General features: G+C 53.2%; 1 protein-coding gene across 1 annotated transcript in view; it reads right to left on the reverse strand.

The window, feature by feature from the left end:
- The window catches only part of Cry2 (cryptochrome circadian regulator 2), a 32,212-nt gene that overhangs the window by 11,623 nt on the left and 7,133 nt on the right, over positions 1-13,456 (reverse strand). Inside the window, exons 2-9 of the mRNA XM_047516364.1 lie at positions 12,560-12,668; positions 10,126-10,268; positions 8,294-8,478; positions 7,547-7,635; positions 1,928-2,068; positions 1,027-1,338; positions 644-795; positions 321-523 (exon numbers count right to left, since the gene is read on the reverse strand). Of these exons, the coding sequence (XP_047372320.1) occupies positions 321-523; positions 644-795; positions 1,027-1,338; positions 1,928-2,068; positions 7,547-7,635; positions 8,294-8,478; positions 10,126-10,268; positions 12,560-12,668 (1,334 nt within the window). The remainder of the gene's footprint in view (positions 1-320; positions 524-643; positions 796-1,026; positions 1,339-1,927; positions 2,069-7,546; positions 7,636-8,293; positions 8,479-10,125; positions 10,269-12,559; positions 12,669-13,456) is intronic.

A 13,456-nucleotide genomic window follows, 5' to 3' on the forward strand; every position in this document is an offset into this window, starting at 1 on the left:
GGGGAGAGGCAGGGACGTAATCAGAATGCAGCCCTGAGGAGTACAGAAGTGCAGGCAAGAGGAACGAGGAGTCGGGAGGGTGGGCCCTTGTCGCTGAGGGTTCCAACTCCATCTACTATCCAGGGAGGTCCCACCCAGCCCAGGCTGCAGTGTCCTGTGTCCCAGGAAGTCAAGTCAATATCATAGCCTTAAAAGACAGCGCTGGATTCCCTGGAAAGCCTCTGCAAGTCCCCATCTATCTAGGTCTCTGGGCCTGCAGGTGCCGTCCCTCCCTCGGCTAGGAGATGGCGGGGGCGGGAGGACAGCCAGTGGCTCCTTACAGAGTCCGCGGTAGCGTGAGAGCTGCTGGTAGATCTGCTTCATTCGCTCGATATTGAGCCGGCTGGTCTCCGCGTGGTTGACGATGGGCCGTGGGTAGTCCACGCCAATGATGCACTTGGCTGCCTTCTGAATTGACTCTGGGGCGTTCCAGGGCTCATAGATGTATCGAGAAGGGAAGCCTTTCAATTTGGGTAAGTACCGCCTGAAACATACAGTGGACGACCCATTAGCATGGCTGGGCCTCCTCCTAAGGGCCAGGGGCATCCCATCCTAGGAGGAGGCCATGATGGCCAGAGGCCAGACAGCAGGCTTGCAGCCTCACCTGATGTAGTCCCCGCTGGGGTCCGTGCGGCGGCCGAAGCCCACAGGGCAATAGCAGTGGAAGAACTGCTGGAAGAAAGCACTGCAGGAGAGCCACATCCAGCTGCCTGCGTTCACGCTGAAGTCTGCATCCAGGAGCAGCTCGTCAAACACCTAGAGGGGTGGGAGACCATCAGCCTCCTTGGGCACCTACTGCCATCGTCCTTCCCAAGTCACCACAATGTCCCGAGGAGCCAAAGCCTTTCTGCTGAGGGCAGGCCACGCAGGATTTGGAGGGGATCTCCTGGTCCCAGGGATCCCGCCCTATCCCTCAGCCCAGAAAGGGGCTGCCCTTCATTGGGCCCGATGGGAGGGTATAGGCCGGCTTCCGCTGAGGGCACTCACCCGGACCCCGCTCTCCCAGCTGACCCAGAGGTCCCCGCGGGTGAGGAAGCAGGCCACAGCGTGCCTGGCCAGATGATGGATCCAGCCCTCCTGCCTCAGTTGGGTCATGATGGCGTCAATCCAGGGGAAGCCTGTCTTGCCCTCGGCCCACTTGGCCAGGGCCTCAGGGTTGCGGTCCCAGGGGATCTGGATGCAGATGGGGTTCCCCTCCATGCGATCAAACCTGGGGTTGTTGGTGGCTGCCGTGTAGAAGAACTCTCGCCACAGGAGTTGCCCAAACAGGGAGAGGGGAGGTGTGCTGTTCTTCTTGACCTGAGGGGCAGGGTTCCACGTGAATATACTCTCGCCCAGACCTTAGCTCTGGTCACTCAGCTCTCTCCCACAAAGCAACCTAGAGCTCCCAAATTTGGTGGCTCCAAATCCCCTGGACACCCAGAGGGCCTGTCCCCTAGAAGTGATGCAGTGTGCCTACAGAGTCAACACCCAGCCCCACTGTGCCAGCCCACGGATCCGAGCAGTGTTAACGTTGCAGAGAAAGGCTGGGTATAGCTCGGGGGCACAGTGCCTGCTTGAGTGTGATCCTTGCACCACCAAAAACAAAGACCGAAGAGAGCTTCAGGGAAGGGACACTGCTGCAGCCCCAAGACTAGTCACACCCTGAGGCCTGCTTTTCAACCTGTCCTTCTGCACTACTGGAAAATCTGGGTTCATTCAGATAGTGACTCAGCACATGCTCCGCTCTGCCACCTCATGAAAATCAACTCTTCCCGATTCCCCTGGACCCAGCACCTCCAGGATCCACAACCCAGCCCCCGCTGAGGGCCAGAGGGGGAAGGATCCTTTTCAGGGTGATTGGCAGGCCTAGAAGACTGGGCCTGTGTCACCCTCTCTGTGCCCTCACCTTTTTATACAGGTCCCACAGGCGGTAGTAGAAGAGGCGGCAAGACAGGCAGCCGAAGCGCAGGTAGGGACTGAGGCCCGTGGGGCTGGCCAGCAGGGAGTTGGCATTCATTCGGGGTCTCTCATAGTTGGCAACCCAGGCCTGCAGCAGACAGGGGAGGGACAAGTCACACAAGTTAAAAACTGAGGCCCTGGCAGGTTGAGTTTTGCTAAGGTCAAACAACAGAGAGCCTTGGGACAAGGACCTGAACCCTATGCCCCGTCCACTCCTATGCGCAGCCACTGTGAGACAGTACCGCCATCCGAGGGCGCCCGTGTGCTTGCCCCGACTTTCCCACTTAACTTGTGGTACTATTGCAAATGAGTTATTTAGTCCCTTAGCTACCCATCTACTAAATAAGAACAAAATTTCCCATCGCCGGGGATGAAATAAAAGGAGACATGAAAGAATTCTGAAAGCACTGAACAAACCGAAATTATACAGAATTAAAAAAACCAGTTTCTCCTGTAAGGAACTAACTAACTCAGCTTCTTCTCTAGTCACCAGGCCCCGAGGGCTGTTGCTGTGCGTCACAGACACCTAGGGACTTCTCACCGCAGTTCCGTTCAGGGAAGGAGGGAACTCTCAACCCACTTCTGAGGACCAACAGAGTCATTCATTTTGGGGGTCATTTGTCATATATTATTGGTCTTATCTTTTTCATCAATAACCACTGGCTCAGGAGGCTGAGGCAGAAGGACTGCAAGTTCGAGGTCAGTCTCAGAAACTTAGCTAGACCCTGTCTCAAAAAACAGAAAGCCCCGACCAGCGCTTTATCTTCCCAACTCACTGCTGCGTGTGCTCCTCTCGGGACCTTAACAATTCTCTGGGCGGCATTTATCATTACCTCCTTCAAAGACGAGGAAGCTAAGCTCCAAGGGGCTCTGTGACTTGGGGTTATAGAGAGGCAAGAAATGTGGCCCAACACTGCAAAACAAAAACAAACCAACCCAACGACAAACAGACAGGGCTGGAAGGAACGTGGGCATCTGACTGCAGATTCCAGTCTCTTCCTATTACAGCTAAAAACTGCTTTCTCTCTCAACTCCTGACATGGTTTCCTTCTCTCCATTTCCTTCTCTCCTTGATGACCGTTCCACACTTCCCCCCGACCCTCCAGCAGATGACCTTCTTGTCTTATGATAAAAACAAAGGAAGCCATCAGGTGGGGTGCACCTCTTCTTCCAGCTACTCAATTTCCAGGCTCACCTGCAGCCCCTCCCTGCCCATGCGGCCCTCGGCCAAGGCCTCCGCTTGCTCCGCAGCCCTCCCCTCTTCCTTCTCTTGCACGCTCGCCCTCTCCTCTACAGAAAACTCTAAGAACTGGAAAAATGATCTTATTTTTCTTACTGCAAAACAGACCAAACACAAAGGACCTCTGGTACCCTGTGGGCCTCCACACTAGGCCCCCCTCCTCTACACAGCTGACCCCTCCCCAGCCCCCACCCTACCCCCACTTTCCAGTCCACCAGGCTGGCTTCGGTCTCCACTGCTCTGCCGCGCTGGTGTCCAGTCTCCTGCGATTTCCACGCCGTCTGATCCTAAAGGCATTTTCTGTGCTTGTAACGTTGGACCTCTCGGCGGCACAGCGCCCTGCTGTCCGCTCCCCTGTCTCGTTTCCGCCCTTCCTTGGACTTCAGTGCTTCCACACTCGCCTGGGTGCCTTCCAGCTGGCAGGCTGCTCCTGGGCTTTCACAGGCTTGGCCTGCCTACCCAGCCCTTATGTGTCAGCAGCCTGGGGTCTGGCCGAGGTTCGCTAGTTCCATGGCTCCCAGTAGCTTCTCTGCAGATAATCGCCGTGTCTGCGGCTCTAGCCAGATGGCCTCATCCGGCTGCCTTGAAGGTAACATGCTCTTTTCTTCAAACTCATCCTTCCACCATCCTCCCCTGAGAAAATGTTCTGTGGCCACCTGGCTGCCAAGGCCTTTGGCCAGCCCTGCACCACGTCCAGTCAATTTACTGCCACACCTTCCACCTCCCATCCATCCTGCGCTCTGTTCTCTGCTGAGATCAGCGTTAAGGTCATAGCTAGACTGCACACCTGTCACGGCCAGTGACTGGCCTCCCTGCATCTGCTTTCGGTCCCTGCAAATCCCCCTTCCACACAGGGCCCAGAGGGTCACACTGCTCTTAAGTACAGCCTAAGCGCACCCACACCTGGAGCTGCGCCTCTGGCCCCTCTTCTGGAGGCACCACGCTCTCTCCAGCCTGTGGGCACCACCTCACCTGAGCCTGTCCTCCCCGGCTCCCTGCTTGGCTGCCACCTCCTCCGGGTCTCACCCTCAGCAGCTAAACAGGCCCTGACTGCCCTGACCCCACCCTGCCCTTTTCTAATCCTTTTCTTTTAAGTAAAATGTAGACAAGGAGACCCACACAAGCGTGTGGCATTCGTGGCTGAACAAATTATTCTAAGGCAAACACCCAGGCAGCCACCACCAAGTTCAAGGAACAGGACTCTGCGAGTCACCCAGGAGTTGGTTTACATGCTCACTCCAGTGCAGCTCTCCCTCCCCAACAAGTGACCCCTCCCCAACTTCTCTGATAATCTTTTCCTGCTTTTGTTTTGGTATAGGGGATTTAACCCAGGACCTTACTGAGTCACATCCTCAGTCCTTTTTTATTTTTATTTTGAGACAGGGTCTCACTAAGTTGCTTAGGGCCTTGCTGAATTCCTGAGGCTGGCCTCGAACTTTCGGTCCCCTGCCTCAGTTTCCTAAGTTGCAGGGATTACAGGTGTGCCACCGTGCCCAGCTGTTCCTGCACTTTTTGAATGCTTACATCTTTCCACTTTGGCAAGGCATGCTTGGAAGAGATGGCTTCGCCCTTTCAACTACTCCTAGCATTTTGAAGTAGCTGCTGTTTTGCACCCACATGTGCATCCTTTGGTGCTATAGTTTAGCCCTGGCCACTAAAAACTCCTGCTGTATGTTATTTAAATTTCTATTAATCTACACCTCCTGTCATTTTTTTCTTTTCCTATTCCCCCCTTTTTTTTTGTACTGGGGATTGAACCCAGGGGCATTTAACAACTGAGCCACATTCCCAGTGACCCCCACCCTTACTTAGAGATAGGGTTTCTAAGTAGTTGCTTAGGGCCTCACTAAGTTGCTGAGGCTGGCTTTGAACTCACAATTCTCCTGCCCCAGCCTCCTGAGCTGCTGGGATTACAGGCATGTGCCACCGTGCCTGGCTCCTGTCCATTTTTCTGTGGAAGAGCCCAGCCACTGGACTTATGGGATTCCTGGTGGGATTTTGGTGACCACACACCTGTGCAGCTCAACACATCCCTGTCTGTGTACAGGTTGCAAACCAGTGGCTGACACTAGACACTGGACTGAACTTGGTTTGATCCTCTAGGAAGTCTACAGGGAGCACATAATGCCCAATTGTCTCTCTTTATGGTGCATGATGTGTTATCACGGGGGTTGCAAAGTGGTGGCATTCTAATTCTGTCACCCTGCTTCATTTTATGATCAGAATACTTTTATAGAGACGCTTACCCTCATCTACTAATCTAGAGGTGAAGACCAGACAGTTTGTCTTTTTTTTTTGCCTTCCTTTTTTGGTAACAGCAAGTGATCTTCCTAGGCCTTCCCTAATCTTAGGACTAATAGGTAAAGCAGAGCCACACCCACTTTCTAATGCTGGGAGTAGGCTGTGAGACTTACTATCCCCAGTCACAGTGATTTTAAGTCAGGGAAGGTCACATACCCCAAGCCAGGTCAACGAAAACACTCCTTGAGACTTTTCCCGAAGCTTTTAGAAAAGAACACACACCTTCCTCTGGTGTTACTAAACCAATGGGAAATAGGCTCTTTGCCACTGCTCAAGGAAAGCCTGAGAATGAAATAATATGTAGGAAAGCAGAAGTAGGAGATGGAGAATGCTTTCCTGATAGCAGTCTCTGGACACCTGGAACCAGCTGTGCCTGAAGGCTATACCTTTGACTCCTGATTATGTTGATTCCTGGTTTTCAAAACCAAGTTGCAAACAGGAACCGAATGATATGATTCTGTTCTTTGCACTCACAACCCTCCTGGAGTCTCTCCTTTTCTAGACCTCAGGACGCCTGTAATTCCTTGTTCAATGATCAATACCAGTAGACTGTGCTTTTGGAGACAGACTCCATGCCTGTCTTGTTTGGCAGTCTTTCTAGAAACTAGAACATCCTCCGTGATTAGCTTTTCACTTCACATTTGGGAGGCTGACATATTTAAAGTGCACCTCCTGGACAGGTTCAGCTCCTGGGTACACGGCGCTTCTGTCCTCCCAGATCATAGAACAGGGCATACCCTCTGGCTACCACTGAGTCTGAACGGGTCCATGAGAGACAGGGCTCTCCAGGGACGTGGGGAGCAGGAACCCCTGACTTGGTGATCTGAGGGGGTAGGTCCTCTACAAACACTTCCAAGGTGATAAGAACCATAATCCATGGGGACATAGATTAGCTCTTTACTTTTTTAAGCCTTATTCTATTCTGCCATCCTACTTATCTCCATTCCTCTGCCCCTGGGCCCGGTTTCTATCTTTAAACCAAGCCCAAGAATCTTAAAGCTCTTGCTGTAGACAGAAAACGGGTCCCCTCACAGCCCTAGGACATCAGGTCTCGAATTTCAAGTCTGGGGGGCTTAGTTTTGGCCTCAACTGATAGAAACACCAAGATGGGAATATCAAGGCTGCCGGCCGGGCTCAGGGGTCTGAGGCCACAGCACAGCATTCTTCTGGCTGGGAGCTCCCTCGTCCCCAGTGGGCCTGTTCCAGCCTCCATTATGATCATCTGGCTGCTGGGGAAAAATGTCCCCATCCAAAGAGGGATAGAAAAAAGTTGTAACTTTAAAAGCCCAGTCTACAAATCAGCTTCAGGACAGGAACTAGGAGCTGACAGTTCTCAGTAAGGAGAACCTTCTCTGCTCCTCTAGTCACAGGGTGGTGAGGGCTGTGTGACATTGTCGAGAGTGCTTCTGGAGCCTCCACCTCTTCTTTTTCCTGCCAATTTTCACTGCACTGAGAGGTGGGCTCTCTGGGTCTGAGCAAATGGAAATCAAAGCCCTGGAGGAGATCCAACAATAAATGGGGGATATATGACACAAAATACTGAACCTCGTGGACTATATTGGCTGGATCCCCTCCTATCAAGGGGAAGCTGTTCATGAAAGGAAGGCAGCATAAGCTTTACGATCACATAAAACAATATCTCACTCTACTACTTTATAGCTGTGTGACCTCAGGCAAGTGACTTAGCCTCTCAAAGCCTCGATTTCATAATATATAAGATGGAGAGCCCAATACCTACCCAGTAGGGTTGTTGGAAAGATTAAAGGAAATAATGCAAGCAGGTGCTTAACCCAGAAACGTTCAGCCCAGTGACCAGCACGAAGTGGAGGTAAGGACTCTACGTGGCAGCTGCTAACATTGCTGCTGCAGTTATTTTTGCCATCAGGATGGTTTGTTTTTTAAATTTTGTTTCTATTTTTCAAACCAATTGGAGCTAAGAGGTACTAAGGGACATGAACGTGATCCACATTCCCTGCTGCTGGGTAGCAGCATCTGCAGTTCTGTGGCTCAGAAATAGGGCCATACCTTCCGTTCCAAGTGCTTATCCAGGCGGGCCAGAGCTTCGGTCTCTCCGCCTTGCCAGACAGCTGGGCCGAGACCTTCAGTGGGGAACCCTAGAGGGGCAGATCAAAGGACTCGAGGTCAGGCATTTCGGAAGCAGCGTGGCAAGCCTTGACACGCGTTGGTTCTGGAAGCTCCTTGAGAACCGAAGCGCAGTTCTCGTTCTCGGTGCCACTGGCACTGAGGTGACCCTCAAAGTTTTAGCAATTTCTGGGTCGTCCTGGTCTCTTCCACTGTCACTTTCTCCTTTCTCTTTCTCCTTCCCGTTCCAGCCCCTTATCATTCCAGGCAGGTGAGAATAATCCCAAACTTCCTGCCCTTGTGAATTAGCTGGCAGTGACTGTGTTTTCAGGTGCGAAAGGCTAACTTTGTTCAGATCAAAAGATGGAGGTGGGGGGGCCACGGGAAGAAGGGGGGGGTCAGTACTGAGATAATACTAGTTATCCACTGACTGCACCTGCACTGCTGGAGGGGTGAGCTAGAAACAGACCACATGTACTCCAGCAGCAAAAAAGACAAGGAGAACGTGCACCGAAATCAACAGTGGTTGCCTTGGGCTGGGGGAAGAGTGGCTGTTACTCCACCTTCGCTGTTTTGTATTTGCTAAACTTTCTATGGTAACATACGTCACTTCCGCAAAGAAGAAAACACCCCAATGAGCCACCTCCCACACAGGAAGCAGCAGCCTGAGGCTGGGCAGGACATACGCACCCAGCTCCTCCAGGGAGGGCACGCCGTAGGTGTCATCGTGGTCCTCCTGGATCTCGGCCCTGCAGTTCTCCATCTGCTGGCTGCTCACCGCACCCACTGGCTTCTTGGGCAGCTCCATGCGGCTGATGATGGCCTGGAAGCGCTTGTAGGTGAGCGGCGGCTTCTGCCCGTTCAGCTCGATGATCCTGGGAGCCCAAAGCACACTGGGCATCACCCACAAAGTCCTTGGTTTTGGGTCCCAACTACCCAAAAAAGAACCCATGCCCTGAAGACTTTGAGGATGGCTTTCCTCATCTGCTCACAGGTCCCACCCAAGTGGAAAGGAGGCAAGGGAGGCTGCATCTCCATTTTACCGAGAGGGAAACTGAAGCCCAGAGAGCTGGAGCAGGTGCCTCAGGCAATGGAGTAAGGCAGGGCCAAAGCTGGGACTCAGTTCCAGGTTCCCTGGTGTCCACACGGAGCCGCCTAAAGACAGAGACTGACCATACCTCTCTAATCACGGAAGAGACCCCACTGCCTTCCTGGCACCTGGCCTTTCTGACCGTGACCTCTTTCCCTCCTCCAGCATGAGCCTTGGAGGAAGTTCTCTAGGAGGTACACACAAAGTCCTTTCTAGAAGCTCATCCTCCTGTCAGTCCCATGCACTAGAACAGGGGGAGGCTGGCCGATGATCCCTAAATCAGGGACTGGGGCCGGAGCAGACAGAGACAACTGACGCTTCAAGAGTTCTGCAGTTTGCAAAGCAGCTTCCGTGAGCGGGGGACATAACTGCACTCATGCCAAGAAGGAACAATATTAGAGGGTGAGGGAGACAATGCTGGCTGCAGGGTTTGCAGCCAGATTCCTGGGGCTCTTCTGACCAAGAAGTAGCTTATGCAAGACGTTTGTCCTCTCCGCTCTCCCTCCACTAATGGAGACAGGAGGTGGGCTTCTGCCTCGGCAGTGCCTACCCGCCTCTGCACGTGGCCCAGGCAGAGCCCCACACTGAGCTCTTCTCCTGAGGGCCCAGCTCACGTGCACGGCTGTGTGACTCAGCCTGCTGGCAGCCAGCCCTGGGCTGGGGAGAGGGGGCAGGGAGCAGTGGTGGCTGTTGGCTTGGCAGCAGCAGCAGCAGCAACAGGAGGGTGACAGCTCTGGCAGGGAAGGGGAGGAGGTTTCCTCCTGGATGAGGGCACAGAGGCCTGTCACCAGGGCAGGAGGTTCCTCGGCAGTTACCAGTTCCCTGCAGGGCTCTCTAGAGCCCCTTGAGCAGAGAGCCAGGGGAGCCCAGGGGACTCGTTCTAGGTACAGAAACTGGGCTTACAGACAGAGGTCTAGCAGGAGGACTGCTAGTTCAAGGCCAACCTTAGGGAGACCATGTCTCAAAATAAAAAATTTAAAGGGCTCTGTAGCTCAGTGGTAGAACACTTGCCCAGCATAAGCGAGGTCCTGAGTTTCATCCCCTGTACTGCAAAAAAAAGAAAGAAAAGAACAGAGATTTGTTGGGAGGGGTCATGGAGACAGGGCTCATTGGGGTCTGGGGTGGCCGCTGAGGAACAGGAGAGGGAGCACGAGGCACTGTGGGACAGGAGAAGGCCAGGAGCAGATCTGTGAAGACCCTGAGTGTGGTCCTCACTGTGTCCATGGCTTGGGCATCTCTTCACCAAAATCAGGCACAGCTCTTTGTGACCTATTCTGCATGCCCAATACTGGCCCATACTCCAGCTTCTAGAAAATGCTGTACCTCACAACCTGGTGGTCCTATTGCTGAACCTCTCCCTGAGTTTCACTCAGCAGGGGCCCAAATCACCAACCCTCACAAGGGCAACCTGACCCCCGGGTCCCTCTCTCACCTGTCCAGGTCGTAGAGGGTATGAGAGTTCTCAGTCACCACCTCCACCCCAGCTTCCTTGGCCATCTTCATAATGGCTGCATCCCGTTCTTTCCCAAAGGGCTCAGAGTCATATTCAAAAGTCAAGCGGGTCACCCCCCATTCCTGCAGGGAGAGAATCTGTTATGCTTAGCAATGTTTGGGAGGAGGGGGGCGCTGGGCAACTTCCTGCGAGGTAACAGAGCCAGTCTCAAGCCCTGTCTGAATGCGCCATAGAATAAACCAGGGACAGTAATTTGAACTAGGTGGCCAACTGAGGCTCACTGACTAGTGAGGGGAGGCCAATGGCACAGCATCGGGGAGAGGGGAGGGCGGCCCTGCACACTTGCCGTGTCCTTGAGGGAGGAGGATCCATCGGGAAGCTATAAATACAATACTCCCAGGGGAGCCCCCAGGCCCAGAAGGAGGCTCTGACTCAAGTGGAGAAGTGGGAGACAGAACCGCCACCTCCCACCTGCCCGCAAGCCTTTCCCACAGCTCCTCACAGCCTGCAAACTTGTGGCCTAGTTTTCTTGGCAGACTTGTGCTATGTGAAGTGTCTTAACGGTTTCCATAGCAACACTCCTGAGGCCAGCAGCAAACAGAGCTAAGAGGCTCCAGTTCCCAGAGTTGGAGAAGGAGGAGCGATCCTTAGACCAGAGGTCAGAGAAAACAGAGCAGAGGGGCCTGGCTGAGAAGGGAGTTCTTTTAAGTCTTCAGTCTCTGCTGGTAGGAATTTCTCTGTCTCCTAGCAACAACAGGAGAAAGCTGGCCTGCCAAAAGGCTATACAGACAACCCACAGAAAGCCCTAGAGCATGTGACTAGCACACGAAGAACACATTTCAACCAAAGTCTGTGTGGCTGGTTCCTTAAAGCTGTGAACCTCAGGAGCAACTCTCCTGGCCCGGCATGATCCTGACTCAGTCCTGCCTGGGGGAGTGGGGCCTTAGTAGGGTGGGTTATCCTTCATCCAGGATAAAAACACTAAACATTTATTGAGCCCTTCCTATAAGCCAGGTACTAAGCCAAGCAGTCATACAGTCCTCATGACAGTCCTTTGAATTATAAGAGCACTGTTATTATTAAATGACACCCCCTTCCTTCAATATGATCTCCTGTACCTTGTACTATTTTCATTACAGTATTTAACAGTATTTAGTGAAATGACCCACTATTGCCAGTTTCTCCCATTATAGTGTGAACTCTCAAAACAGAAACCATGCTGTTCATTCATCCTGTTACCCTACTATGTAGTATGGGGCCTAGTACATAGTAGTAGCTCAATAAATACACAATGAATGACTGAGTGATCAGTCTGTATCTCTGGGCTGTAAGTGGGTTGGCCTGCGTTGCTGGGGGAGAAAGGAACAATGTGGAGGGATAAGACAGGCAATTTTTCTTTCAGTGCTGGGGATGGAACTCAAGGTCTCAAGTTTACTAGGCAACTGTTCTATCGTTTAGCTCCACCCCGAGCCCCAGGTATTTTCAGGGTCTGGTGGGTACACAAGAGCTCTGGAATCTTGTTAGCTTCTGACCATGGGCAAATTACTGTTTCCTCCCTTGTAAAACTGGGATATACAGCACCTGCCTCTCGGGGCTGCCGTGAGGGGTGAGGTCATGCACGTGAGCGTTGGGAACGGTGCTGGACTCAGTCGGCCCTCAGGGAATGCCAGCAACCACTAGTCCTGAGGGATCTGTGCGCGTGTGTGCGTAATTACGTGGGGTGGGGTGCGGGGAGATGAAGTGAGCGATGACCCACTTCTGAAGCTGGTTGGGGTGGAAGGGACATAGCAACATGTGCTGCTGAAGATGAAGGCAGTCTTCCGAGAGCCCTCTGCCCACGAATACTTTTGCTTCAACATGGGTCTTAAAATGCGGTTTTTAAAGGCATTGGAGGGAAAGCAGGCTTGCCCTGACATCACAACCTGAAGCGTGTGGCACCCACGTGAAGATTTCATCCGCTGCCTGCCCAGGGGAGACAGTGACGCTCCCTCAGGCTGACTTTTCCCCAACAAGTGGAGTCAAAGCCAAATGGGCAGCACTGCTTGCTAGACAGGAAGCCCTGCCCTCAGAGTCCTGGCGTAGAGGGACTCCAATAAATCTTCCTGGCTCGAGCCAAGAAAACATCTGAGGAAGCCAGTGGCATCCGGGGCGGAATGGCTTACCACATCGCATGTCTGGACTGAGCTGGGACCTTTCCAACAAGACACTAGTTTCACGGAATTGTTTCCTTAACATGGTTTCCATTCGGTTGGTGGCTGACCAGCTGCCTTGGCTTCCAATTTCCCCGGCAACCATTTGAGGGCCAGACCCGCCCAGCATTCCCATGTCTTTGGTCAGACTAGCATCTCACGGAGCTGCAGGGGAGCCCCCAGGAGCAGACGCTCCCTGTCTTCTCAGGGGCCCACATGCTCACCTTGAATAGCCTTGGGAACACGTCGGCTGGCTGTCCCCGGACTACAAACAGGCGGGAGTTCAGTTTCCGTAAACTCGTGTCCAGATCTTCCAGCGACTGCAGGAGGAACCTGAGGAGTCCACACAGGTCTTGTTAGTGACAACATAAACAAGAAGAGCTCGTTCCCAACCAGGCAGGAGAAACTAGCCCACCATTCGTGTCACACCCCAGGACAGTAGGGGCCTGGGCTCTAGCCCGGGAGCGATGGACAGAGGGTCAGTGCTGCCTCAGGGAAATCTGGCCATGCGACCTCAGGCAGTTACTTCACCTCCTTAGCTTGTTTTCTCGTCTGTAACATGGGATTAATGTCAGCACCTGGAGACCTGCAGAGAGGCAGCGCTCACAGAATTGCTAAGAAAAGGAACCAGTGCGAGGGAACGGTCGGCACGGGCCTGCACAAGGAAACTGTGGCCTGTGTGAGCTGTTCCTGCTGCTGGGCTGCTGTGTCCGCAACGTCCCCTGTTCCCTCGCAGCCTTGGGCGCCGCTCGGGGTTGTTGTGAAAGTCAAATGGGAGCACTGGTAAGAAAGCCACCTGAGAACACTGTGACACTGTGGCACAGAAGCAGTGAGGTCCCATTAGCAGAGAAACAGATCGTCAAAGCCCTGGAAGATCCCACTCACTCTGTCCAACCAGCTCCTTGTCCCTCTGCATTTGTGCTTTGACCTGTATATATTTCTACTGCCACAACCCCACACCAACCTAGGCTAGGTCCTCTGTCCCCGGAGCTTTGTTGTCAAGAGGCTCATTCTCCAGGCCTCTGGCCACCAGGTTCTCATCCTAAGAGGGCCAGGGTCTTGTGGAGTGGGTGCAATGGGGCACACCTGCAATTCCAGTAACTTGGGAGGCTGAGTCAGGA

This window comes from Sciurus carolinensis, chromosome 11, assembly GCF_902686445.1.
Source record: "Sciurus carolinensis chromosome 11, mSciCar1.2, whole genome shotgun sequence".
NCBI lineage: Eukaryota > Metazoa > Chordata > Mammalia > Rodentia > Sciuridae > Sciurus > Sciurus carolinensis.